The sequence below is a fragment of the Amphiprion ocellaris genome, chromosome 4, assembly GCF_022539595.1.
Source record: "Amphiprion ocellaris isolate individual 3 ecotype Okinawa chromosome 4, ASM2253959v1, whole genome shotgun sequence".
NCBI lineage: Eukaryota > Metazoa > Chordata > Actinopteri > Pomacentridae > Amphiprion > Amphiprion ocellaris.
The window spans coordinates 7,871,310-7,897,003 of NC_072769.1; the positions used below are offsets into that span (position 1 = coordinate 7,871,310).

At 38.5% G+C, this 25,694-nt stretch overlaps 2 protein-coding genes across 3 annotated transcripts; both read left to right on the forward strand.

The window, feature by feature from the left end:
- The first annotated feature begins 3,137 nt into the window (after positions 1-3,137).
- Positions 3,138-8,240, forward strand: mvb12a (multivesicular body subunit 12A). Its single transcript, XM_023272380.3, has 10 exons — positions 3,138-3,268; positions 4,455-4,544; positions 5,777-5,860; positions 5,944-6,043; positions 6,158-6,287; positions 6,467-6,607; positions 6,783-6,892; positions 6,972-7,030; positions 7,157-7,216; positions 7,316-8,240. Exons 1-10 carry the CDS (start codon positions 3,149-3,151, stop codon positions 7,400-7,402), a joined length of 981 nt encoding a protein of 326 aa, XP_023128148.1. The 5' UTR covers positions 3,138-3,148; the 3' UTR covers positions 7,403-8,240.
- A 3,814-nt stretch (positions 8,241-12,054) lies between these two features.
- On the forward strand, positions 12,055-24,522 carry LOC111569934 (transcription factor AP-4-like). Of its 2 annotated transcripts, none has more exons than XM_023272391.3 (7): positions 12,055-12,392; positions 15,070-15,235; positions 16,234-16,332; positions 18,664-18,834; positions 20,072-20,218; positions 21,382-21,552; positions 21,697-24,522. In XM_023272391.3, the coding sequence occupies exons 1-7, from the start codon at positions 12,193-12,195 to the stop codon at positions 21,850-21,852; spliced, it is 1,110 nt and encodes a 369-aa protein (XP_023128159.1). In that variant the 5' UTR covers positions 12,055-12,192; the 3' UTR covers positions 21,853-24,522. The 2 variants fall into 2 exon arrangements, with proteins under 2 accessions (XP_023128159.1, XP_054866200.1); XM_055010225.1 differs by lacking the exon at positions 12,055-12,392 and adding an exon at positions 12,555-14,748.
- The last annotated feature ends 1,172 nt before the right edge of the window (positions 24,523-25,694 follow it).

Below are 25,694 nucleotides of genomic sequence, written 5' to 3' on the forward strand. Positions count from 1 at the left end.
GATCTTCAGGCACAAAAACGGAATTGAAACCAAATCTTCCAAACCCAATGCATTTGCTTTGTTTTTTTTCATAAATAATGACCTATTTTCATGGGCTTTTACAGTTGCTGTGCTTCGTTCTTGCCTTTCATTGATTATCGGGTGTGCTAAAAATATATTTTGATATGTTTAAATAGCATTTGTGAGTCTTAGTGTGATTGTTTTGATCCACTATTGGTCAGCGGCTCTTGTTAAATAAGATGACGGGCCAAAGTGGGCCCTCTGTGGACATATATAATACTAATAGAATAAGCTGAGGGGGTCAAAGTGGTCCAAAGCAGGCCTACATGTCATCTATAAAATGCTGTGGAGCCAAAGCAGGCCCTCTTTAGGGCTACATGTTTCCTATACAAAAAGCTGAAGGGCCAAAGGGGCACTCTGTGGGCCTGCATACCTCCAATAAAATACACTCAGTGGGTCCTCAGCGTGTGCATATTACCTGTTAAATAAGCTCAGGGGCCAAAGCTGGCTCTCTGCAGACCTGCATGCCACCTATAAAATACACTAAGTGTAACCCACTAAGAGCCAGCATGTCTTCTGTTATTAAATTACCCCTCATTAATAGAAAAGTATCATTTTAAAATATTGCTTAGAGTGATTGCAAGGACAGTTGACCAGTTAAACAGTGTGTTTGCGTAGTGATGAAGCGAGTTTGTGCTTTTATTTTGAAGGCAGCATTGTTTAAATTCTGGTTTAGTTCTGTCTGTCTTTACGCAGCTGCCCATCAGTGTGCCTGCTGGCTCAGAGTGCTGCAGTTTGATTTGAAACCGCTAAGAGGCCATGTTCTCACTGTGGAACCCATGTTGGTGTTGTTCATTTTGCTCCCAATACTAATCGATTATCATTTCCCATCAAAATCAGTTTTATCTGCATTTTGCAATGAGCTGGTCATTATGTAATCTACCTTCAATGTATTTGGCAGTAATAATGTATCACTTTTTGTTGCTAAAAGATAACTGTATTTGTGCTCATTTATAAGCCTGGTTACAAAACTGTATTGTTCTCGTTTGTATTTCTTGATATGAGGATTATTCTTTTGCTATTGAAGACTAGACCTTTATTGGATGGCCTCTGACACGTGACATATCTTCATCTCTATAGTATATTTGTTTGTGGCTTGCGTGAGATTTCTGGTGATAATTAGTGTTCTATTTTCTTATATTCAGCACCAAATAATGTAACTTTTAACCCTTTGTTCTCCAACTAGACCCTTCAGATCAGAAAATCAGCCAGAATCTGGGCTTAACACAAAGAGGAACCGTGCTTTTGCTCTTTCAGTCGCAACAATTTGGAACAAGCTTCACCTTTAATGTGAGTGCAGCTGTTCAAAAAGCTTTAACAGGCAGACATTTCTATAATTCTTTATTTCTTTTCTGATGTTTTATTAGTGTCTTTTATTCCTTCATTGTCTTCTTTTAATGTTCTATTGATGCTTTTTAATGTTTTGTGAAGCACTTTTTAATCCTAATTCAGTGTGATTGCGACTTCATTCTTTTGAAACTGACCTGATGAAAATGATGAATGAATCTCATAGCAGGAAGCAACAGAGTAGCTGCATACCTCAGTCCATAACTCTCACTTTTACTCACACAAAGGCAAATGCATTTCCCCCCAAAACACAGATGTTTAGCTGTTCAGACACACAGATAAACTCCACTGATCTTGTCTCCTCTTTGGTTTAGTCTTAGCAGACAACAGCTGGTTCTTTCTCATTAATTTTCCAATCAGGCAATAAAGCTAAGTGATCCGAGTAAACACTGATTTCCTTCTCTCTCTTTTTTTTTCATTCAGATGGACCAGTCCACCTGCTCCAGCTCCCCTACAGCCACCACCTTTGGTCTGGTCTTGATGTTGCCATGCCAACAAGGACCTGAGCCCATCTGGATGCTGCATTCAAGTACATCTTTTTTCCTAATTTCAGACATACACGCACAACAATAAAGTTGATTAATAGGAGTGTCTGTTGTGTGTAATGTTGTTTCCCTCTCTTTAAATTAATCTTTAAGTTAAAATCTTTATGTGCTCACCGAACAGCTGTTTCCATGTTGCACAGACAAAATAATAAATAAACCTGGAGAGTGATTTATGTCTCTCTGGGTTTTTCACATTCTTACTTATCACTCAAAACATATAGAAACTTTTCCCTTGGGAGGAGAAAGAAAATGAGACCAGGATAAATTGTTTTGAAATTGACTCAGTGTTGCACAACACAGTGTCGATGCACATGGTGTCTGCACTTTCAAGGATGAGTTTGGTTGCATTTCCTTATTTTCAACCTGTCAAAAAGATGAAAACCAACAGTTTATCTTTCTGTGACACTCACCTCAATGTCCATTGGTTCCTGCTTAACATATAGATATGTTTAACATTTCCTCTGCTAAAAAGGATGAACAATGTTCTTTTTTTTAAAAGTCAGGCAAGAAAAAAATAGGAGTAAATTGTATATTTGTTTGGGAATATTTTCAAGTCATTTGAGTATTGGATGATCCAAAATACTGTAGTAGCCCATGTTTTTTACTAGTTTGGGGCAACATTACAGAATTGCGGCACAGAAGAATAAACCATATCAAGCCTTGGACACACATACAACATTCTGCTTGTCAGTGGGATTAATTCATTATTGGTTCTGGTCCATTAATGGGATTTGCTGTTGTAAATGTGTGTACTCCTAATTCATCCCTTCTTCTCTGCATCACACACTTCTTTCCATCTTACCCATCTCCTGACACCCTTTTCCATTATCCTGTGCTCCATTCCTCCGTCCCAGCCTGCCCTGTTCACCCTCATTTTCATGTAAATTAAAATCGATCCTTCTTCCAGCACCTCTCTGTCCACTCATCATGCAGTATCCACCTATAAGCCACCGTACTGTATACCGCAGGAAATGCAAAATATGGCAACAAAGTTTATTTCTACAATTATTATAATTGAAATGAAATTCAAAAATAAGACTTATAAACACATACAACTAAAAGAAACGAGGTAATTTTAGTGAACGCTGAGAAACCTAGACCGTCCCCTGCAGAAGCTGCTGCCATCTTGCGTACAGACTTGGCGCAGCTTTAATAGTGACGTGTCACCCCGGGGTCTGATGGGAGTTGGAGTCAGAATGGATTCAGTACTTCCTGCTTGGACGAGAACGAAGAAGAAATTTCGGTGGGTAACTAAAAAGTTGTTAAACGTTCAAACCAGAGCACCTCGGAGGGAGAGAATTAAACCCGTAAACGGGGTAAGTGTGTGTTTTTGTGAGTATTTGAGTCAGTTCGTTAAGAAATTAGCATTTAGCTAATTTTGAACACGAAGCATCGAAGTTTTGTCAAAGGAACAGTCGCTAACTAGTGTGAGGTGAGCTCGGCTTGTCATGAGTACATGGAATATCACTCCAAACCCGGCTTTATTAATAATTTGATGAAATATTATTAACAGTAGCTCTATTACAGCACTTGTTCATTTGTTATGAGTTACAAAAGTGTGCCTGCTGATGTGAGAGTTGCCGGTATAGAGAGGATAAACTGTTAAAAATAGCTACCTGCATTTTGATTTCCCACCCGGCTACTAAAATAAAGTTCACACAATAACAGAAGGTATTACGTAAGGAAGCACAGACAAGTCAGTAAAGAAGTAAATGTCCCCAAACTTCACATTTCACTGTTACAAGAGTTATTCCTTTGATTTTCTGATTGGAACTTTTTACTCATTCAGCCTTAATCAACCTTTCCGTTGTATCTTTGTTTGTTTTTTTGGTTTGTTCTGATTTTTTTTTAAGTTTGGGGATGCTTCATTATTCGAACAATTCACTATGCAACAAAAATGTCCTGAACAGGAGTCACCACTGAAAGTTTATTGAGTCACACAACTAAAAGTTTACAGCTACTGCTGTAGATGTTTCTGTCAGTGGTAAGTATATGCGTGGTTGGCAAAAGTCCTAAAAAATGATGAAATACAACTTCTAGTGCAGTTAGGAAGGAATTCTTGCTCTGAATAGATTCATTCAGTCTTGGAAAATGTCGTGATAACATGACTATTTAGATTGAATAGGATCTTTCTGTCCTGAACAATACGATGGGTAACAAAGTCATAAACCCATTTGGCCCAGTTTACCTCAGTGAGTTACCTCGTGTTGTCACATGAATGCAAGTCTCAAAGAAAGCACATTTCTACACACATGTATACAAAATGACATATAATGGGAACTTCTGCTTCTATAATAGTTTATTTGTGATAAACATTTATGGATTTTAACGTTTTTGGATAAGTAAAATCACTCAGTATGAGATGACAGGTAAGGTTTTAAAAGTTTGGATGCATCATTTGTTTACACCCACCATTAAAACACACATTTAGACTTTTGCCATTCCATCCAGAGAAGCTGTATCTTCTTTGTTTATTGTACTTTTTATCTGTTTCTTCCTCAGATGTCTTTGATGGAGCATAACTTAGTCCGGCCAGTGACTTCAGTGGCCTGGACCTCCAACAGCAGCACCTGCCCCAAAGACTTCAGCCTGGTAGGATCAGATATATAGTTTGTATCTCTATGTATAGTGCCATATATATTACTAGATATAAATATTTGCATACATTTCCACATTTCACTCAACAGTGACATACGTTGTGTGAGAATTGCCACAAATCTTAATGGCTTTAGTAACTGATAAGCCTGGAGGGCTACTCCAGCACTGTGATGTACTGTGGAGCAACACCCAATCTTTGTTTAAAGAGTACTTAAATGAAAAAAATGCATACAGGTAACTGGAAGGGCTTCAATAAGAGTAGTGCGATCTGTTTTCTTAACCTCAGCAAGTGTAGGAGCACTGGTATTATTAGATCAACTTCGCTTAGTTGTAAGAAATTATGCAGAAATAATTTTTTGAAAGAAATGGTAAATGGTGCTTTTCTATCTTAGCAGGACAAGAAATAGCTCACTAAGTTTCCCACTCTCACACACACACTTACATACCAGTAGTGGCAGAGCTGTTATTAAAGATGGTCACTCGCCACTATTGCTACCTTTGGGCTCAGTGTATTTCCAGCCACTAAGCTTGCAATTAGTGGACAGCCCGCTTTACCACCTGAGCCACAGCTGCTCGAAGAAAATTGCCATTGTTTTGTCTGCTTGTTACACAGGATTTTCTAATATTGAGCAAACAGGGAAATGGATTGATGTTTCCAATTTAATATTAAAATCTGGGACATTCAGATTTTTTGCATTGACAAATTAAATTATATCAATAATGCTATAATCTAGTTTTATACAGATATAAATTACAGGGCATAGTGTATCAAGAAGATCCAACGCTAAGAAAATGGGGCAAGAGTTCAGTCACATGTTGTTGGAAATGTACAGTAGGGCAGATTAAGTGCTGTGATGAGCTAGAAACCTGACTTCTAATGAGAGAGACTGTCTTGTGTGTTGTGTAGTTACTGTAAAAATCCATGTTTGTGGTTCCAGTGCTGTGCAGATGAGCATCGCAAGCTATTTAACTGACTTTAAGGTCATTTGACACTTGTTTTTGTCGTTTGCTGTTCATAAACACTGTCTGCATCTAAAAAACAGTTAGATATTCTGAATTGCATAGTTCAGCCACAGTTTGTTTTCATTGCCAGGGTGAAACTAATTGCAGTAGATAGGCTTAGACACTTTCTGCTCTAGTCAAAACCTTTCAAGTCACCGCAAGCATCAACCACTGTCATTATGCTCCAGCTTTCAATTGTTCTTTTCAATCCCTGCTTTCTGCAGATCAGCATTACAGAAGACGGAGCATCAGCAAACTTTACCCGCAGCTTTGGGATGAAATCAGGATATTATCTCTGTTACAACAAGGTATCAGACAGTGTGAAAAACCATTATTTAATTAATTGATTACGTGTGGGTTTCTCACAGCCAAACTGTATTTGTCTCTACAGGACTTGGCAGGTGGTATGGTGGTGACAGACATTCAGGTTATTTCAGACAAGGACTCCATTCCTCATGGTTACTGCTATATAGCAGAGCACCTCGAACCAAGTGAGTAAACACACGGTCAATGACTTTACACAAGTTGTAAGAGTATGCATCGTATTTAGTCAATGCTGATTTACTTTTCTGTCTGATGGACATTATCTGTATTTGTGTTTCCAGAGGCCACTGTTTCGAAGAAGAAGCGGGTGTGTGTTCGCTTCGTCCCAGTGGGTAGTGTGGACACAGCTGTGCTGGATGTCAAACTAACAGCCAAAAGCAAAATGATGTTGCAGCATTATACATATGTTGGGTCAGTAGCATTCACATATAAAAACCTCTGTTATGTTCCTGTTTTATCAAAGCATTTTTTTGAATCCCATAAACACAATCAGCAATAAGTTAATTAAATACCACCGGGAAGAATGCAGTCAGTAGGTTTTTGATAATTATAAAGTTCTTAATTTGTCATTAAATGCTCATTTTCTTCAGAGACATCCACGGCTTTGTGTTGTGGTGCAGAAAGGGGTATTTTTCCAGCCCCATGCCCCAAGCCAAACCCCGCAGCGTCAGCCTGGACCTGCGTGGCCTCTCCTTGGATCAGCCGTCTGCTCCTCTGCCCCTCAGACCCCGGTACAGTACTTATGTATAATGCCAGATATAGAAAAATAGTCATCATTTATGTCTCTCTGTAGAAAAATATAGGTCAAAAAGTTGAGAGAATGACATTTTTATAACCCTACAGCTCAGTTTCTGTCGAGGAGATGTTTTACTCCTGGTGTTTATATCTTCCTGTTTGTTTCCGCAGCAACCCTCCTCCTCCACAGCCACAAAGCAGACTAAGTCATAGACGCCACAGCCTCAATAGCAAGGATGACTTGGACAAACCTGCTGACAGCAGTTTCCAGGGAATACCAGGTACTCTAAGTCTCTTCTTGTACACAAAGACGTTGTTACTGACTGATTAGTAATTCTCATCCACGTTTACTCTATGCAGCTCTAGATGGAGTTCCATTTAGCCTCCACCCAAAGTATGATGTTCAATCAAACGGGGCGGTATGTGTCATATTTCCAACAATACAAATGTGATTGCTCCATTGCATTGTGTTTTTTGACTCACTTTTTTCATCTGTAATTTATACAGGTATTCATATTTCCTTTTCTTTGCCATGCCTCTCTTAGAATTCTCAGGTGAACTTAAACAATATCCGTATAAAGTCCCTCCAAGACATTGAAAACGAGGTAGGCTCACATCTGATACTCGATTTAACTCATGCCATTGTTCTTACGTTACATTGAGCGTAAAAATTGACAGTATTCGCTTTATCCTTCTTTATTCAGTACAAGTACACATTCGCTGTGGAGGAACATGCCGCCAAGAGGACCAGACCAACAGTAGCAGCAGGAGGTGCCTCAGCAGCTCAGTGATCTTTGCACTTTGCCAAAGCAACAATATCAAATTTCTGTTCTGTTTTATTATTATCCAGAGGAGGTTTATAGGAAAAACACCTCAAAACAAGTTACTGATGAAGGATAATCATAGCAACGTTTTGGTTTATATTGAGGAGCTTTGAATGGCAACATGTGAGACTGACTATCATGCTTCAGATGCACTTAGTTCACCATGTTAAGTCTGTCCCCATAATTACCATCTTTAAGCATTCAGGATTTGTATTTGCCAAAAAAAATGCCTGTTTAAAGATGTTACAGGGTTAAAGATGGAATGAATCTCTGGATTTTTAGAGTATCTGCTGTTCTTGAATTAATCCTCTGCAGCATTAAGCCCAATGCCTTTGAATAATTCAGAAAATTTTAAGTATTTGTAAGCTGAAAATAAAGATGCACTTTGCCATTTAATATCTTTTCTGCATGTTTTGTCTAATGTCACCTGATGGCTGTTACACATCTTTAGTTTGAATCAGGAAGAGTTTCTGAAGCAGAGTAATTTTATTCTTTGGTGGATCAGCTTTGCTGTAGATGATGTCTCAGTAGATACACTAACATCCTTAAATGTATAATATTTCTTGTTTTATTCCAAAAAATAATATATCTTATTTTAAGGTGGATGGATGACGACTGTATGTTTGCTATGTCTGTTTATTTACTTAACGATTTATGGGATCAGTGAGCGAGAGTTGTTTTGGTTTTTTTTTCTCCTGAAGCAAGGCTGTGTAAGGACCAAATATTTATCTGTGTCAAATTATTATTTTTATCGTCTCTATATCAAACTTTTACTGCATGGAAAAATAAAAAGCTAGATAAACAATGTGAGTGTGTTGCTTTCATGTTGTTAACCTCAAACAGTTTATCAGAAGCCTGAAAGCTTGAGGTTGTAAATTGTCTACAAAGCAGAAGAATAACCACAATGGCTTTGCTGTTTTAGAGTGACATGCACTCACCAGCTGCTTTGTTAGATATCTGTGAAATCTAATGCACTCCAATACAACTACCACCATGAATTCTACTTTTATGAAGCTTTTACTTTGTTGATGTCAAAAAGGAGATGCATCTACTTTATTAAAGAAGTTGGTGCCAATGGTGTACTGGACTGTACGACATTTTACGTGCTCCTAATGTTCACCCCATTAATACACATGAGGGGTCAAAATATTAGGAACACTTAAATATAGTACAGTCCAGTACACCACCACTACTATCCACTGTGACCTCAATAAAATAATCACCTTTTTGACATCATCAACAACTAAAAACATCTAAACTTTGTAAAAGCTGAGTTTATGGCAGAGCTGTTGTATTGGTTTTCTTTAGATTGCATGAATGTTCCTAATAAAATGGCAGCAGAGTTTCACTGTAGTGGCCTCACATGAAGGTCAGAGAGAAGCTTGTTTTCATTTATTCCAAAAAGTATGTTGGTTACTTTCACTTTATCAGTGGGCCTATATGGATCTAGTATCAACTCTTTCACTTTTTCTTTTTTCTTTTTTTTTTTTTTTGACTGTTTCTGTTCATTTTATATGTAAATAAAATCAAATTCTGGATTTTCTGGTACAACACTGCCACCTGCTGTACTAAACTGGAATGTTTAGGTTTCTTTCATTGTCAACATACACGTTATTACTCAACCTATCAAGTGGAGTGAATCATATTTTTTGTAAGTTACTTCACTTAGTGTCTTGTGATCAAAGAAGAGAATGGGCATAGCAAATTAAAGTGCATTTATATTTAAGGCTGCAACTGAAGACTATTTTAATAATGTACAGGTACGTCTCAGTTACATAGCTACTTAATTGCTTAGTTTGTCTTAAAAAAAACAAACCTTTTTGCAAAATATGTTAATTGTTGTCAATTTTCTGTCTTATAAGTAATTAATGAATCATTTCAGCACTATTGTCTGGTCAGGTCTGCTTTTCATTGACGTGTTTTTGTTTTATGATAAAAAAGAATACAGCTGATAGTGTTGAAACTTGGTGATGCTGACGTCTTTGTGAGCATGGTGACATTCATCCATCAGAAATATGAAAAGACCAAAAATATTTTGTGATTTTGTCTTTTGTTAGTTTTATACATTGATGCTGCAGAAATAATCTACTGGATTTTGTTGCATACTGTATTATTTAATATGTGTATAATGAGAAATTAACATCTAATCATCACCATTATCAGCAACCTGTTTCTTTCTACATCTGTGTTACTAGAATATATTTATTAATGATCAGTACTTAGGTTGTTACATCGATGACAGATATTTTCCAGAGATGACATTTTGACATGATGATAACAATAACATTCATGTTGGATGAATTCCATGTAGCTGCTCCAGTATTATACATGCAGACTTTTTCACACTGCCAGAGCTAAAACATTTGAATAAAACAGTCATCTGATATGTTATTAGTAACGTGTTACTTTTCCTGTTTATTTTTCTACTGATGTCCTTCTGTCTTTGCACTATCCCCTTTTCTGCTGTAACACTGCAAATTTCCATGCTGTGGGATTTGAATCTTATTTTTCCTATACAGTAAGTCATGACATCTGCTGTTAAAAGGTCAGTCATAGTTTTATTTGTAAAAGATAACCAACAATAAACTCAATGTCCCTCGTATCGTATAAGTGGCAAACTTGGTTGAAATTAAACTAGCAAATTTAAATGAATTTGTTAATAATTGCTAATTAATTACATTGTCAAGTGGTTTAAGATAGTGTATTCAATTGCAGATTTGTTAGTAAATGATTTTGTGTTTGGCCAGCAAGTCCATTAGTCAACATTTGTGCTTCTTTGAAGCAGACATTTTTAACACTTTACTTGTCTATAACTGGTTAAAGTGAAAAGGAATGTTAATAACTGGCTAGCAATGATGTTCATGTTCTTGTTTTTCACCCTCCGCATAATTTTTCTTTAAAATTAACCAGTTCATTTTAAAAAATGGTTCTTCTATGTCACTGCTAAGAACCATTGGTGGTTCCAGTTAGCACCTTTATTTCTCTCTGTGTAGTTGCTGCTCTGTAATAAAGCTAATTAATGTACATGTAAGGCTAAACACAAACATCTGCAATTTAACTGTGCATTTGTTAACTTATCAGACTATAGTTTTTAATGTTTATGTATTATCACACTCTCTTGCTTTCTTAATGTAGTTGATGTTAATGTAGTTATTATTATATAGTCAGCAGTGTTTTGTTCTGCAATTAGATTCATTGTAAGACATTACTTGTCTGTTAATGATTGAAGTATGAAGAATGGTTAATAAATGACCAACAACTATGCTCATGTGTTTGTTTTCCAGCCTACACCTCACAATTTATAGTCCTTAAATAACCATTTATTTAAAAAAAAAAAAAAAAAAAAAAGAAATACTGAAACACAATTTTAAATATGTTCTTTACTGAACCAGGGGATCTACAAAGAAATGGCTCCTTAAAGAACCTATTTTTGCTAAAGTCCTTCAGAGCACCTTTTATGGTGCCTGTAGAAACTATATTTTATGGTTGTTTGAGGCACATTTGGAGTTCTTTAAGGAGCCCTTTTTTAAAGGTTGTTCTTTAAAAATGTTCTGCTAAAATTATCTTTGTGGAACCAAAAATGGTTCTTCTCCAGCATTAATGTGAAGAACCATCTTAGGTTCCAGCGAGCACTTTTATTTCTCTGTTACAGCTCTATAATAAAGCCACTGACTGTATTTGAAAAGCACGATGCAAACAGCTGCAATTTAATTTAACTGTATATTTGTTAACTCAGCAGACTGCACTCAGTAATATTTATGCACTATCACACTTTCTTGCTTTATTTGTCTTGCTAATAACTGTGATATACACTGATGTAGTTACTATTACACAGTAATATTTTTTGTTCTGCAATTGGACTCATTTTTAACACCTTATTGGCTATAACTGATTAAAGAAAAAAATAAATATTAATAAATGGCCAACAACTATGTTCATGCGTTTGTTGATTTCGATGCTCAAACAACTGGTAATTTGGGGGAAAAAAACTACTTAAGAACCATTTGAAATACATTATTTACTGAAATAGGTGGATCCACAAAGAACTACTTGGAAAGCTGTTCGGTAAAGAACCTATTTTTGCCCACACCCACATCTAAAGTGCCTATAGGAGTAATTTTTTGCGTTTTTTTGAAGAAGTTTGGGGGTTCTTTAAAGAGCTATTTTCATAGATTAAGCATTAAAGAATTTCTTGCTATATGGCTGTGAAGAAGTTTTTTTGTTGTTGTTCGAGTTTCCACCTTTATTTCCTGCAGTTCTGTAACAAAGCCAGGCGCTTAAGTTGAAAGGCACAATGCAAAAAGCTTCAATAAAAATGTTATGTAATTGTGCATTTGATAACTTTGAGCATAGCAGATTGCAGTTAATTCTATTTATGCACTATCACACTTTTTTTTGGCTTTATTTGCCTGTCTAATAACTGTAGTTATTATTATACAGTCAGTGCTAGTTTTCTTCCCCTTCTTCTTCTTTTTGCACTGCAGTAAAGACTCTTGCAGGTCTGTTTGTTCTGCTTTCCGGAAAACGAGCTCTGATTCCAACCAGCTGTTTCCCGCCTCACACAGATCAGCTGCACACACACTCACACACACACACGCTCGTAGTAGGCGGAGGCAAGAAGACACACACACACACACACTGGAGGGAACCCCATCAGCTGTGGAAAGCAACACAGCCTGAATTTACTTCAGTTTTTCTAACGCTGTTCTTCAGATAAACCGATTTTGTAGCTTATCTTCTTCAGATATGCGCCATTGATGAGTGCAGCGAGGTCTTTGTGTAAGAAACGAGCATCTTATTTTAACGAGGAAAGCGCTGGAGGCAAAAGAAAACAGAAAACACGGACTACAGAAGGTGGCTTTGAAAGCATGGAATATTTCATGATGCCGACAGAGAAGATACCGTCCTTACAGCAGTTCAAGAAGACGGAGAAAGATGTTATCGGAGGTCTCTGCAGGTGTGTGGCATCAGCTAACCGTGTGTGTTCTCAGCAAACCGCTCGTACAAATAATCTTTCATGTGGCTGTGGCGTGTGTATGTGTGTGTGATGCAGTCTGACTTCATGTAGCATGCTAGCTGCGCTGCCGTACCCTGGCAGCAGCAGCATGCTTGTAGGAATTAGCTGCGTGTTTGTGCCAGTTGCTGCTGTTTTGGCGGCGAGAATACACGAGCTCATTCGCCTCGTGTTATTTTGTTCGCTGGTTGGATAATCTCCTAAAACTTGTACGGCACGTTTGTAGCCGTTTGGCTCAGAAATATGTAAATCAGCGACATGAAATCGATACATTCGCGTCCAGATGAAGACCAACCACGTGGTAGTTAACGTGTTCCCCGCCGCCTCGCTACTACACACAAAATCACGTTTGTAACGACGTACTTTGTCACAGCGCGTATTGTTTCCACTGAATTATCATTAGGGATGATGTATTTGTATATATGTCATTTTTGGGGAACGTAAAACCGGGTTTCGACTGCGGTTTGAGGGTCAAAACGCTTCTTCGCTCAGCAGCCGTCGTTGTGTCGTGTGCTAAAATTAGCTTAGCTCGGCTAACTGGTTAGCCATCACTGCGCACTCTTTTTCTCGCCGTGTTGGACGCATGCTAGCTTCTTTTAGCGCTTTTGTGCTAATTTGTGCGGTCGAAACACGTCGTTTAGTGCTTGTTGTGGCGGACATAGGCGTGAATCTGCGAGTATCGCGTGGTTAACTGCGTGGTAGCTCGCTGCTAACGGTAGAAAGCATTGTTCTCCATGATGCCAGGGGGCCTGCTGCAGCTGCTGCTGGCGGAGTCACATTTCACTGCTGCTACCGTCCAGACTGGCGACGCGCCCCCCGGCGGCCATGTTGGAGGTCCGCAGCTCCTGACTTCAGCAGCTGACAACAGCTGGCTTCGTCTGCGAACTACAAACCCCGACACGTTTCAGGCGTGTGGGACGGATGAGGTTGTTTTTCTGCGTTGTTTTGTCGGACAGATTGGTGTCGACAAGCAATAGAGTAATCCGGGATAACACGCCCCCACCAAAACGATGTTTATTTTCTTCAAAAGCATTTATATTTCTGATTATCTGTGTAATACATGCACAGGAAGTATGCTTTAGTGAACAAATACAGAGTGATTAAATCAGAACGAACTACAATGTTTTTATTATGCAAAATCCTGATTAGGTGCGTCTTCTCCTGAGGCCTGTAATATAAAGCAAATTTGAGGTTTAACTGCACTGAAATAATGTTTTTTAACAATGATTTATTAAAGTACATACTATTATTTTACAGATTTACCCTGTTTTAAAATATCAGTATTTTAGAAATATATCCTGTTATTTGACGGAGGAAAAGTGCACATTAGGGACTAAAAAAATATTAATGCTTATTTCACATCTTCACGGTTTTGTCAAATTACATTTAATATCTGGTAAAGTCACAGAAAGCTGTATTAATTTACATGGTGACAGGTTAAAATGATAGTCAGTTACTGTCATATGAGTGATGACAAGAAAATGGTAAAATATTAGTCACGAATCATAAAATTGTGCCATTTTTCTTTATAAAATTACTCAAACTGATTAGCTGTTGCACTTCGACTAATGGTGGAGTTTTAATTGCTCTTATTTTGAAGTTAATTGTCGCACAGCAGTTGTTTCAAATGGTTTGTCCATTAAACAGCACTATGGGACTAATTTCCTCAATTGTCCATTAAAGTCCAGCTAAATGTGTCCTATTATGTGAGCTTGTTTGCAATAAATTACTTTTGAGGGATGAACGGTCCTTGAGCCCTAAATGATGCTTATGCTCCTCAGTCCACTCATACATTCATTGTATTTGAGCGAGCTATTCTCAAAGCTTTCAGAGGGCAATAAAATTAACACAAAATGAATCAGGCAATTGACTCGCAGCTTATCTCAGTCAGAATACATCATGGTGAAGCTGTTTTTATGTTGTTATTAAAGTGCATTTTCTCTGCTTTTTAATGTTAGTCATTTATCAACATAAGGTCGAAAATAAAATCTGATAATTTAACATTCATTGGAGTGTGGCTACAAAAAATCATCTTCTGTCGAAAGCAATTATTTAGAGCCATGTGAGCTGTGTCTTCGTCTTGACTTTTTGTCTTGTGGACCTCCCATTTCTGGTTCTTCTAGTTTATTTTGGTCATTTTTAACCTTAATGGTTCACGTATTTCTCTCCCTGAGTAAATATGACTGAGAAGGTTTAGCTACCATGACATCCGACCTCGTGGGATGGAGGTGCGTAAGGGGCCGCGGAGTTCAGCCAAACTCAAAGACCTCCGTGCAACTTGGCTGAGGAATGTGAGGAGGTCAGAACAAACAGCCAGTTAGGTTCCAGGTCAAAGGCTTAAAGTGTCACTGGCAGAGATTGCAGCAAATTGCAGATTTTATTGTTGCCGTTTGTCATTTTGACCTGGAATTGCAGAGTTAGAGGTTTTCAGCTACAAATACATTTTTTTACTTCCTCTTTTGTAGCTGCATTTCTGATGATGTTAAAATATATGATATTGACACATTGTTTCGCCAAAACCTGTAGGATAAAATACATATTAGAGAGGAGTTTTTTTTCACTGAGTCTTGTGTCTTCATGCCAGACTGATGACCATCTCTCTCTGATTTCTCTCCTCCAGCTTGGCCAACATCCCCCTCAGTCCAGAGACGGCTCAGGACCAGGAGAGACGAATCCGCCGCGAAATCGCCAACAGCAACGAACGCCGGCGTATGCAGAGCATCAATGCAGGATTCCAGTCCCTCAAAACACTCCTGCCACACACAGATGGAGAGAAACTCAGCAAGGTGCTGCAAAATGCGAACACCGGCACATATGAAGTTGTGTTTTTATTAGTGTTTAGTGAACATCACACTGCCGTAGTGGAGCAATGAGGCTTTAACCCTCTGAACTCCTAAAGCAGAGTCTGGCTGTTTTTTTTTTTCTCACATCGCATTTTCACTCAGAGTTGACTTATTTTTCACTGCAATATAAAGTCCTGCACCAAGCATGGCTGGAAGTAGACAGAGCTTGAAAATGTCTTTTGTGCAGAATTACAAAGTTTTGCCATAAATCGCAAAATAAAGGGAAAACTGAAAATGGAATTTCTTTTAAACAGAAAAGTAGAAGTCTTTGGTTATTTTTACAAAAATTGTGAAAACCTGAAATCAGCATTTTTCAAGTGTCTACAGGTGTTATCCATACTGGGGGAAAAGGTGGCTCTATAGATCTATAGATATTTTACTACTTGGATTTTTAATTCGTTTCCCTACTTGTCTCCTACCTGCTCTGTGCAAACACAGCCTGCAGTTGAGCCCAGTAGAGCCAAAAAGTCCTGGAGTTTTCCTCATGTCACTGTTGGTCAAAGATGAGTCTCTTATTGTTTCACAGTTGCTGCTTACTGCAAAATCTGTGTTTTTGGTGACTTTTTGTAAGTAAGACATGTAGAATAAAGTGATTTTGATTACATTTGACATTGACATTAGATTTGTTTATTTTTCCAGATCAAACTGAAAGTCAGGCATAATAAGGAAAGTAGAAAATTCTCTGATTCTTTATATTTTTACAGTTTATGGCTCTGATAAATGAAACAATTTTAGTTGTGTTTTCTTTTTTTAACCTCACTGATGTCTTTTGGGGCTCAGAAGATTAAATGACTTGGCACAAGTGTTTATAGCGGTTTATTGCACATGTAGACACCGTTGTCATGATTTCACGTTTCTTTTTGCTTCTGTTATATAATCACCCTTCATGATATGTTGAAGCGTGTTGTGCCAAATTAGCTTTATGTTTTCATCCCTGCCAGGCGGCCATTCTGCAGCAGACAGCCGACTACATCTTCACCTTGGAGCAGGAAAAGACACAGCTCCTGGCACAGAACAACCAGCTCAAACGCTTCATCCAGGTGACGGCATGTCCCACTGTTTTACACCATTAAAGTGTCTAAATCCTTGTTTAAAACCAGGCTGCTTAAATAACAGCAGGTGTTTGTTTAGCCTATTTTCTACAAATCTTATCACTTACTTTACTACCAACAGCTTGTTTTAGATCCACTCTGTCAATCTGTTTTCTATCTTTCAGGCAACTGTAGCTTTTCCCTTGGTAGAACGTAAACCATTATCAGAAAGTTCATGTTGGGTAACCTCATGCTTCTTTTGCTTGCAGTGCTGCTGTTGTCTGGTCTGCAGTGCAGCCTTTTTAAGCCAGTGTGTTCTTTGAAATGTTTTACCACATAACAGTGTCATGTGTTTGTTGTGAGTGAGTGCCACTGGAAAAAGGCACTTGTAGTCTCATTGGCTGGTTTTCACTCGGCCAAGTCTGTGTGTTTGTTGTGTTATACAGGGTGACACTTGAATGTAGTTCAAGTGGAGACAACTAAAGAAGGTAGAATCTTCAATACTGTCAGAAACGTACACTACCGTTCAAAAATTTAGGGTCACCCAGACAATTTCATGTTTTCCATGAAAACTCACACTTTTTTTCATGTGCTAACAAAATTGCACAAGGGTTTTCTAATCATCAATTAGCCTTTCAACACCATTAGCTAACACAATGTAGCATTAGAACACAGGAGTGATGGTTGCTGGAAATGTTCCTCTGTACCCCTATGGAGATATTCCATTAAAGTCAGCCGTTTCCAGCTAGAATAGTCATTTACCACATCAACAATGTCTAGACTGTATTTCTGATGAATTTAATATCTTCATTGAAAAAAAATGCTTTTCTTTCAAAAATAAGGACATTTCTAAGGGACCCCAAATGTTTGAACGGTAGTGGACATCTTTTTGTATTAAAATGAGACAGAGAAGCTCTGTTCATGTGTAAATAATTTGTTTTTTTTAGTTCTTACTCAAAGGAAATAATTGGATTTCCTTCTATAATATAATATTGCGAAGTTGTGTCCTGACAGCGTGATTTGCCAAGATGACTTTTGTTGTGAATTGGCGCTATAAAAAATAAAACCTAACTGAATTGTTCGCTGGTAGCCTCCAGTTGTGCATCCATGGCAAGGACTTTATGTAGTCTGAAAATAAAACAATATATTTTTTTATTGGGACTATGAGTGGAAAAAACTTGGCATTTTTTATTGAAGGACTAGATTATTATGTGTTTGTAACATCAGATATTGTTTTTGGAAGAAGAGATTAGCTGTGCAGTTATGGTCTTCTATGGAAAATGTGACATTATTGGTTGTTAATGCTGCTAAGCAAGCTCATTTTTCCAAGTCCTTTCAAAGGGAGTCTTTCACAGTTAGTCAGCCCTGAAAGTGTTTTGTTAGCTTGGTTTAACTGTCAGAGAAAATAGAACTTATCTGTTCTGGAGCCTGACAGGAGAAAGTGAAAGTGTGTGTCATTTAGACAAGATACATAGATCTGGGTTTTTTCTTATCATAGTACATGTTTTACTTATGTAATAAAAAAAAGGTTCAAAGTTCAGAATCCTTACTTGAATTAATAGTATCTGAGGGGAACTCTACCAGAAGGACCAGTGTAAAACTGTTCCTTTCTTCAAATGGTCTGTTTTATAATAAACTGCTACAGTAGATTTGTCTTCTTTATACAAAGTCGGGTTGATTCAGTTTGCTACATGTATTTGCACTAAACGAAGCAATAACCAATCAGTGTGTGCTTTGCTGATTTGTTTGCCAGTATAGGCATATTTTTCGGACAGTTTCAGTCAAAAGTCCTGCAAGATTAAAGAACATTTGATCTTGTCATCTTTTGCTGTTAAAAGCATTCAGCTTTATTATGCTTTGTTCCCAGCAAGACTCCCCTGTAAGCTCCTGCAGGGTCACATGTGTGTCACAATTGGTGTCATAACCATATACCAATGTATAATGCTGGGCAGGTATTAACGTACTCGAAACTAGAGATTAGTTAAATCCCAAATGATCAAATAACATCAGCTGCTAGATGTTGTGGTGAGGCTTGTTGTTGAGCATGAGTTTGTCAGCTGTGCCAGAAGGACATAAACAAGTTGTGCATTTGTCATTACAGCCATGTTTTAATTTTATATTTGGACAGCTTGCAAGTGCAGCATCTGTATTCAGACTCTCCTTTATTTACCGTGCTGTTAGTTCACCTGGCATTTTATTTTCTTGCAACACTGGCCGGAACTTGTTGTTTTTAACTGGAGGAGAAACCTCCTTTACAGACAGACAGTACGCTAATTAGGTTCACTTTTTATATAAAGTCTGTTTTACATTTAACTTTATGTGACCTACATGTCATTCCAGGAGTTTAGCGGCTCATCACCTAAAAGGAGGCGAGCAGAGGAGAAGGATGAAGGCATCGGATCTCCAGATACACTGGAGGAAGAAAAGGTCGAAGAGCTGAGGAGGGAGATGCTAGAGCTTCGTCAGCAACTGGACAAGGAACGCTCGGCTCGTATGCAGCTGGAGGAGCAGGTGAGGTGAAGGCAGGAGGCCAGAGTCTGCCTTAATGTCAGTGGTGTAGGAGTCATGTGATTTCTTGAAAACGTCACCAGTGTTGCACCGAATACAAATTAATTAAAGCACTTCAAAGTCAGTTAATTTGTTCAGATAATGTCATTGATATTGATATCTCCAGGCTACTAAATACTAAGATGCCGAGCCGAGTTTTTCCAGTTTTACCACTTTGACTTCTAATCAGAAAGTGATTAATTTAACTATGAAGGGTAGCCGTTGGTGCTGACGGGTTTATCAGTACATCAGCCAGTTCCTGAAAACCTGGCATCCTGGATATACCTGAACAGCAGGTTAAGACAAATGAGACTGAACAGGTAGTGAAGACAAACTAAGTAAGCAAAATGGAAAGTAAACATCAGAGTAGATGCAGGGTAAGACTTTTCCACAGAATCTAAAATGAGCGATGATCAAGTCATACATTTCCCATTCCCACTTTATCCTATGTGGGTGCATATGTTTTAGTCAAATAGTTTGTGCATTTATTTCATCTTCTGAACCCCATGCTGGTTCTGGGAGGTTTTTGCCGCTTTCACATTTTTACTCACTGTGGGCTCATTTTTTTAATGCACTATAAAGACATGCACGTCTATGGAAGCAATGGCTAGAAGTAGAGAAAACTCAAAAACGTCTTTTGTGCTGTTTAACAAAGTTATAGTGCTATCAAATCATATTTGACAAAAATTGAAAGGAAACCAGGAAGCAACATGTTACAAACAATTCTAGTATTCCCAGACGCTATTAGTAGTGGGGAAAAAACTGGTGACTTCACATAGTTTAGATATTTTACTACTTACATTTTAAATTTGAGTTCAGCCGAAATGTCCATACATTTTTGTTTTTTTTCCATTGCAGCTGAGTCAGTCATGGCTGGTTTGAGTCTATCATTTCATTATTTACAGTTAGAATAAAGTGAGTTGATGTCTTAACGTTTGGTAAAGTTTTCAGATGAAACCGAAAGTCTCACATGATGAGTTCAAGGACTGTTGGAAAATCTCTCTGTATTTATTGTTTCTGGCTCTAAGAAATGGTGTCATTTTGTTGACTTTCCTACCCCTCAGCAGGTTTTGGGGTTCAAAGAATGAAGTGTTTAGTTACAGTTGTTGTAGAGTCCAAAGGTTTGCTTTTGGTTGCCGTTAAATGGGCGGTGCAACTTTATTGATGCCATAAACACATACCTGTACTCTTACATCTTCAGGTGCGCTCTCTGGACACCCAACTGCACCCGGAGCGTCTGAAGGTGATCACCCAGCAGGTGGAGGAGGAGCAGGCACTCATCCAGAGCCAGACGCTGTTACGGCTACAGCAAATCCACGCCGCGGACAGACAAACGCACAGTCCACAGGTAAAAAACACTACAGTGCTACAGTTTTCAAACCTCGTGAGGCTGTCGTTTGCTTAAACAGTTTCTAAGGTGTCTTATAACCTGCGTGAGGCTCAGCAATAGTATGTCAGTCATGTGTCAACGCACAATGTTTCTTACCAGGGATGTTAACGATTATTAGTGATTTCCATTAACATTTTAAGCGATTAAAAATACATTAACGAGTCAGAAGAACAATGAAGCAGATTGCTTTCCAATATTCATACCAACATATTTTATAGTAGGCCAGAAAATGACCTGCCCAGATGTCCTACTACATCTGGTCAGATTTTTCAGCATGCAAACCAGCATGTTCTTAATGTTAAAAGATTCAGAACGTAGCCCAAGTGTCCTGTATGCTAAATGGATTTTGGCCATTGTGCTTGTGGTTTTGGCAACAAGGAACATGTAATATTACTTTAAGTTGACTGCCAATTTATTGTGCCAAATAAGTGGTACGTGTCACTGGACGTCAAATCAGGGATCGACCGATACGGGTTCATCAACAAAGGCCAATACCCGATATTTGCAAAGCATACACATGGGATATAATGTTTTAAGAGCATGTGATTGCAGGAGCCTATCATTCATAACTAGGGTATTTCATTAATAAGGGTGAATATAAGGGTTACTATTGTTTTATAGACGGCTTTCAGGACTTAGCCGCTAGCAGTTAGCATTGCCTTAGCCGCTGTGAGAACAGCTAATTTCCTGGTTTGTGGCAACGGTCTGTGTTTCTCTGCTTAAGAGACATTTCTGAGACCACAGAGTGACAACAGACAGAGAGAGGGGGTTGTATCAGATCTGACTTAGCTCATTTAATCTGTCAATAATCGGTCAATATAAGTACCGATAATCAGAGACATGCCAAAATAGGTTGACAGTTGGTCTATCCTTGGTTGAAATCCTGTGATAGCAATCAGTACATATAATTACTACAAGGTTCATATTGTGTTACTGAATAATCAGTTGGCAATTTGACCCTTTGATGCACAACATGGGTCAAGAGATACCCATTTTCCATTGAATATGGGTCACTTTTGACTTGTGTTGTTTATCAAAGGGTTAAAAAGCTGCCACTATAATTTAAGGAATGAATAACGCATTTAGAGTTTAGCATTACTGATATTTCGTCTGTCTTCCAGGTGCTGGCTTCTCCCACTCCCCCCGCCCCGACCCACCACCCCACGGTCATCGTCCCAGCTCCAACACTAACCCAGCACCCCCACCATCACGTCACTGTGGTGACCATGAGCCCATCTGCCCACACCAGCACGGTGTCTACATCCAGACAGAATCTGGACACCATTGTGCAGGTTTGTACAAAGAATCCATGACATTCATTCGTAATCACAGTCCGACCTTATGGTTTCATAGTGAAAATTATTCTTTTTCCCACCCAGAATTTGTCTCCAAGGTACACTATTCACCGTGTTTTGTGTTTTACTTTGTCTTTAAAGGCCATCCAGCACATCGAACGCACTCAAGAGAGGAGAGCAAGCGCCGAGGAGGAGCAGAGACGAGCCGTCATCGTCAGCCCCGCCCACGTCACCATGGACACCGCCTGCTCAGACACAGACACGGACACAGAGGGAGAGGACTGCTCGATGAACTGATCCACCCCCATGAACTCACACCTACACACACACAAACACTTAAAATACCTACTCACTGTAAGATTCCCTCCAGGAGCTTGACTACTTTTTAAAAAAAAAAAATCTCTCTTTGGCATTATCCAAACTCCTAAATCCAGTGGTTAAGCTCTGTGTCAGTCTTGTACTGTAAAATCTCTGAATATTGAAAAAATGGATGGTCAGCTTTCAGAGGAGGCCCTGTGGGATTTCTAGAGGCAGTTTTTCAATGTCAGAGCCGGTCTGTGGCTACTTGAAAACTTGGGGGTCTTTTCGTGTAAAAAGCTGTCAGCATCAGTCCGCCCTTCATGCGTCTTTTTGTGTGCTACATACAGTCGCAGTATCAAACTTTACCCCTCGTCTCTAGCACACTGACAGTATTACTTGTGCTACACATTGATGGAGTCGAGTTGAATGTAACAACACAATAAGCAAGCAGCTCTTGATTCTGAAATGCGGTATTGAGTTGCAGTTTCTTCCCCAGTTGTTTTTTTTTTGTGTGTGTATTTTTTTTTTTTTTTTTTTTAGTGCCTGTGGCCATTAAACCCAACATAAAGTAGCTATTTCTAAATTTCAGAATTTGTTAAAAATTCTTGGAATTGCAGAGACTAATTTGAGGATACACATAAAACAAAATTATGTCTGATTTACTTGAAAAAAAATGTTGTTTTTGATATCTAAATAAGCCCTTAAAAAATAAGCTGTTGAACAACTTACATCGGTCGTCTTTTGGTTGTCGTGTTTTCCAAGTTTTTGTTAGCATTTACTTTGTGTCAGGGTTACTGAATGCTGAAGGTAAACATTTTGTTATATCGAGATTAACAAATTGGAGGTTTTCACAGGGAACCGGTTGCCCTGAGACGAATTTCATAAAGGTCTGATTTCAGTTGTGAGCCAACCATCCCCTTCATTTGTTATCTACTAGTGACAATGTGTGTCGTACTATGAGAAAAGAACCAAATGTTGGTTCATTGCCGCAAAACATTTACCAGCATTTTGTGAATGTCTGATGTTGATTTATAATCCATCACAGACAATTTGACTGAATCAGACTCGCATCAGAGAAGTTTGGCTGATGAGAAAATCTGAAACAGATTTGGATGATTCACATGCTACCACAGCATGCAGGCTTCCGGTGTCCCTCCAAAGACTGTCTTCTGGTCTTGGTTTGTTGATTTCAGTGACTATGCACTAGCGTTTTTGGTATTTATGCAATTCCATCTTCAGTACATTTGTTGGTGTCGTTTATACACGAGGGGAAGTTCTCTATGCACCGTTGATAGGTGTGTGCGTTACGCCTACAGTATATGTATGAAACTTGACATGCTCGTATCAAAGAATGTAGTCTCTGCTTGCAAGGTGCTCTTTGTCAACCTGGTGCTCTGCTGATGAGCAGTAAGCTGAGGCCAAAATCATTCACGTAACAGTTAATCACGTTTCCTGAGTGTGCCTGATATTTGTAATTTCCGCATTTTAGGAAGAATAGAGGAGTTGCGATGTTTGCTCATGTGCAAAAGTAACTATCAGAACACAGCAGGATCGCGTCTGACTGAACTCAAATTCAGATAGCATCATTTTGGAAGAGAATTCAAGAATAAGTAGATTTAGTTGTGAAACTAAACATGTAAGCAATAGCAATCTCAACATACCGCAAAAAAGTGCAAACTCAGTGTTTGGTGAGACAAACTAAAATGAAAAGCACTGCAGATCTCCCACCCACAATCCCTCCATCTCCCTTTCTCTCTAAAACGCACCACGTCTGTCCACCTCATGTTAAGTTGCTTATGTTTCTCTCGGGAATTTGACTGGAAACCCCTGCTACGAGCCTCTCATACTGTCATACTCGATTCGATACGCTGACTTGATGCTGTAAACATTCCTTTTATTTGGATTTGTAACTGTCTTTTGATCTCGTGTATGTTCTGTTGCCAACTGAATGGATATTACTAATTGCTGTTTTCTCTTGTCCGAAGCAGGCTTTTGTTATGACATTCTGTTTATTTTTTGTGGGTTTCTTTTTACTTTCCTTTCCATGAACACATGACTGATGCGTTCACTGACACTGTCTTGTATGAGATGTGTGGACAATATTCACTCACTGGCATCGGTTTTGATTAGATTAGTATTTTCATGCCAAACATGGGGGGGATTTTTCATATTTTGTTTGTGAAGCTTTGTTAAGGGGTTTGATGTTGTGCTGACAAATGTTAAGCCACAGCTTGCATTTAAACTGTGGTTTATTATTAGTCGGAGACAACGCTTCACCCCCTAATGTTTCTGTACATTGTGTTGCAGCACTGCTGTCTTTTGGTGGAGTTTGAGATATGTGATATGAAGCACTTGCTGTTCTGTACTGCCTGAATCAATTATGAGGAAGATTCTTTTGCCATTTATTTTTCGTAAGCTCTTTGCCGTGATGCAATTTAACATCTGTCTATGGTGTTCTGCTCTTCTGTCTTTTCATTTGTCTTTCTTGTCCTGCTTTCCATTTTTTCAGTGACAAGCTTTTTTTATATTTTGTGTGATTTTAGTGTTTTTTTTCCATCAGTCCAGGTCGATGAGAAGCTGTTATATTTTGTTTATAAAAAAAAAGTTGGGGTAAACAGGCCTTTGTAAAGATGAAAAAAAAAATAAAATTTGTACTTTTTTATTACACTCCTTCTGTTCGGTGAAGTTTAATTCTACATGTGACCCTTTCTGTCCAGCAGGTGGTAACAATGAGTGGCGACTCATTTGGCAGCAGCAGAGAGGAGGTGCTCTTTGGCCTGGAGTTCAGTTTAACAGGTGGCACACAGGCCTCGTTCTAATCCCTTTTCAGTGGGAATATAGTTACAAGAGATCTTTAGCTGAGAGACCTATAGACAGAGAATACAGTGTTATTATTTGACAGGAGAAAAAAACGCAATAATTGGTAATTCACTATTTAGAAGTTTGCAAGGCTGAATCAACAGCCACGTTAGAATCCATTAAATTGAAAAGCTTTTAAATGATGATGCTAATATGCTTTTGATGTTTTGCAGGTATAATACACTGAACAAAGATGTGAACGAAGCATATGATATTTTAAAAAAACTATTCTTTCAAGTATTGTTCCAACATACAACATGTCTATAACAGAATGGACTCGTGAAACAACCAAGTACACACATTGCTGGGAATGATATTGAGCAGATTGAGGGGTCATAGACCAGAAATCACAAGTCAATATGGAGTCACGATGCAGAGAGCTAATGAGGTTGGCTTGTGGAACTTGGCGGACATTTTGGGGGCCTTGTTGGATACATCCATTTACAGCATGATGTGGCAGATTGTCGTACCAAGCTGTCTGAAACTATTTCTTGGGTGACAAATAGTGCAGTTGTGGACATTGGAGTGGCTGACTACAGCCCTAACTGACGTCCAGCATGCCAATAGACTGTTCTCGTGTTTTCACTTGTCATCTGAGGTATTGTCTCATTTGAATAAAGTTGCATTGTATCATGGCCTTTTATAGTCACCGGTCAAACTAGTCTGTGTACTGGAAAAGACAATAATCAGATAGTGATCTGATTATTGTCTTTTCTAGCCACACCTGACTAGGGTGTAGATTAACTGGGTGGAATTAGTCACCAGTTACTCAAAAAACTTTGCTATTTCCAATTAACTTAATCTAACCAGACCAAAAGAAATTAGTTTTTCAACGTCAGAAAAGAAGATCAGATAAATCCATCATTAGGAAATCGAATGAATATGGCACACGTAGGCTGTCCTCAAACACAGAGTGACTGTGCAAGGAAATCCTGGAAGACAATCTGAGGCAGTCGGCACTAGAACTGCAACTTTACATT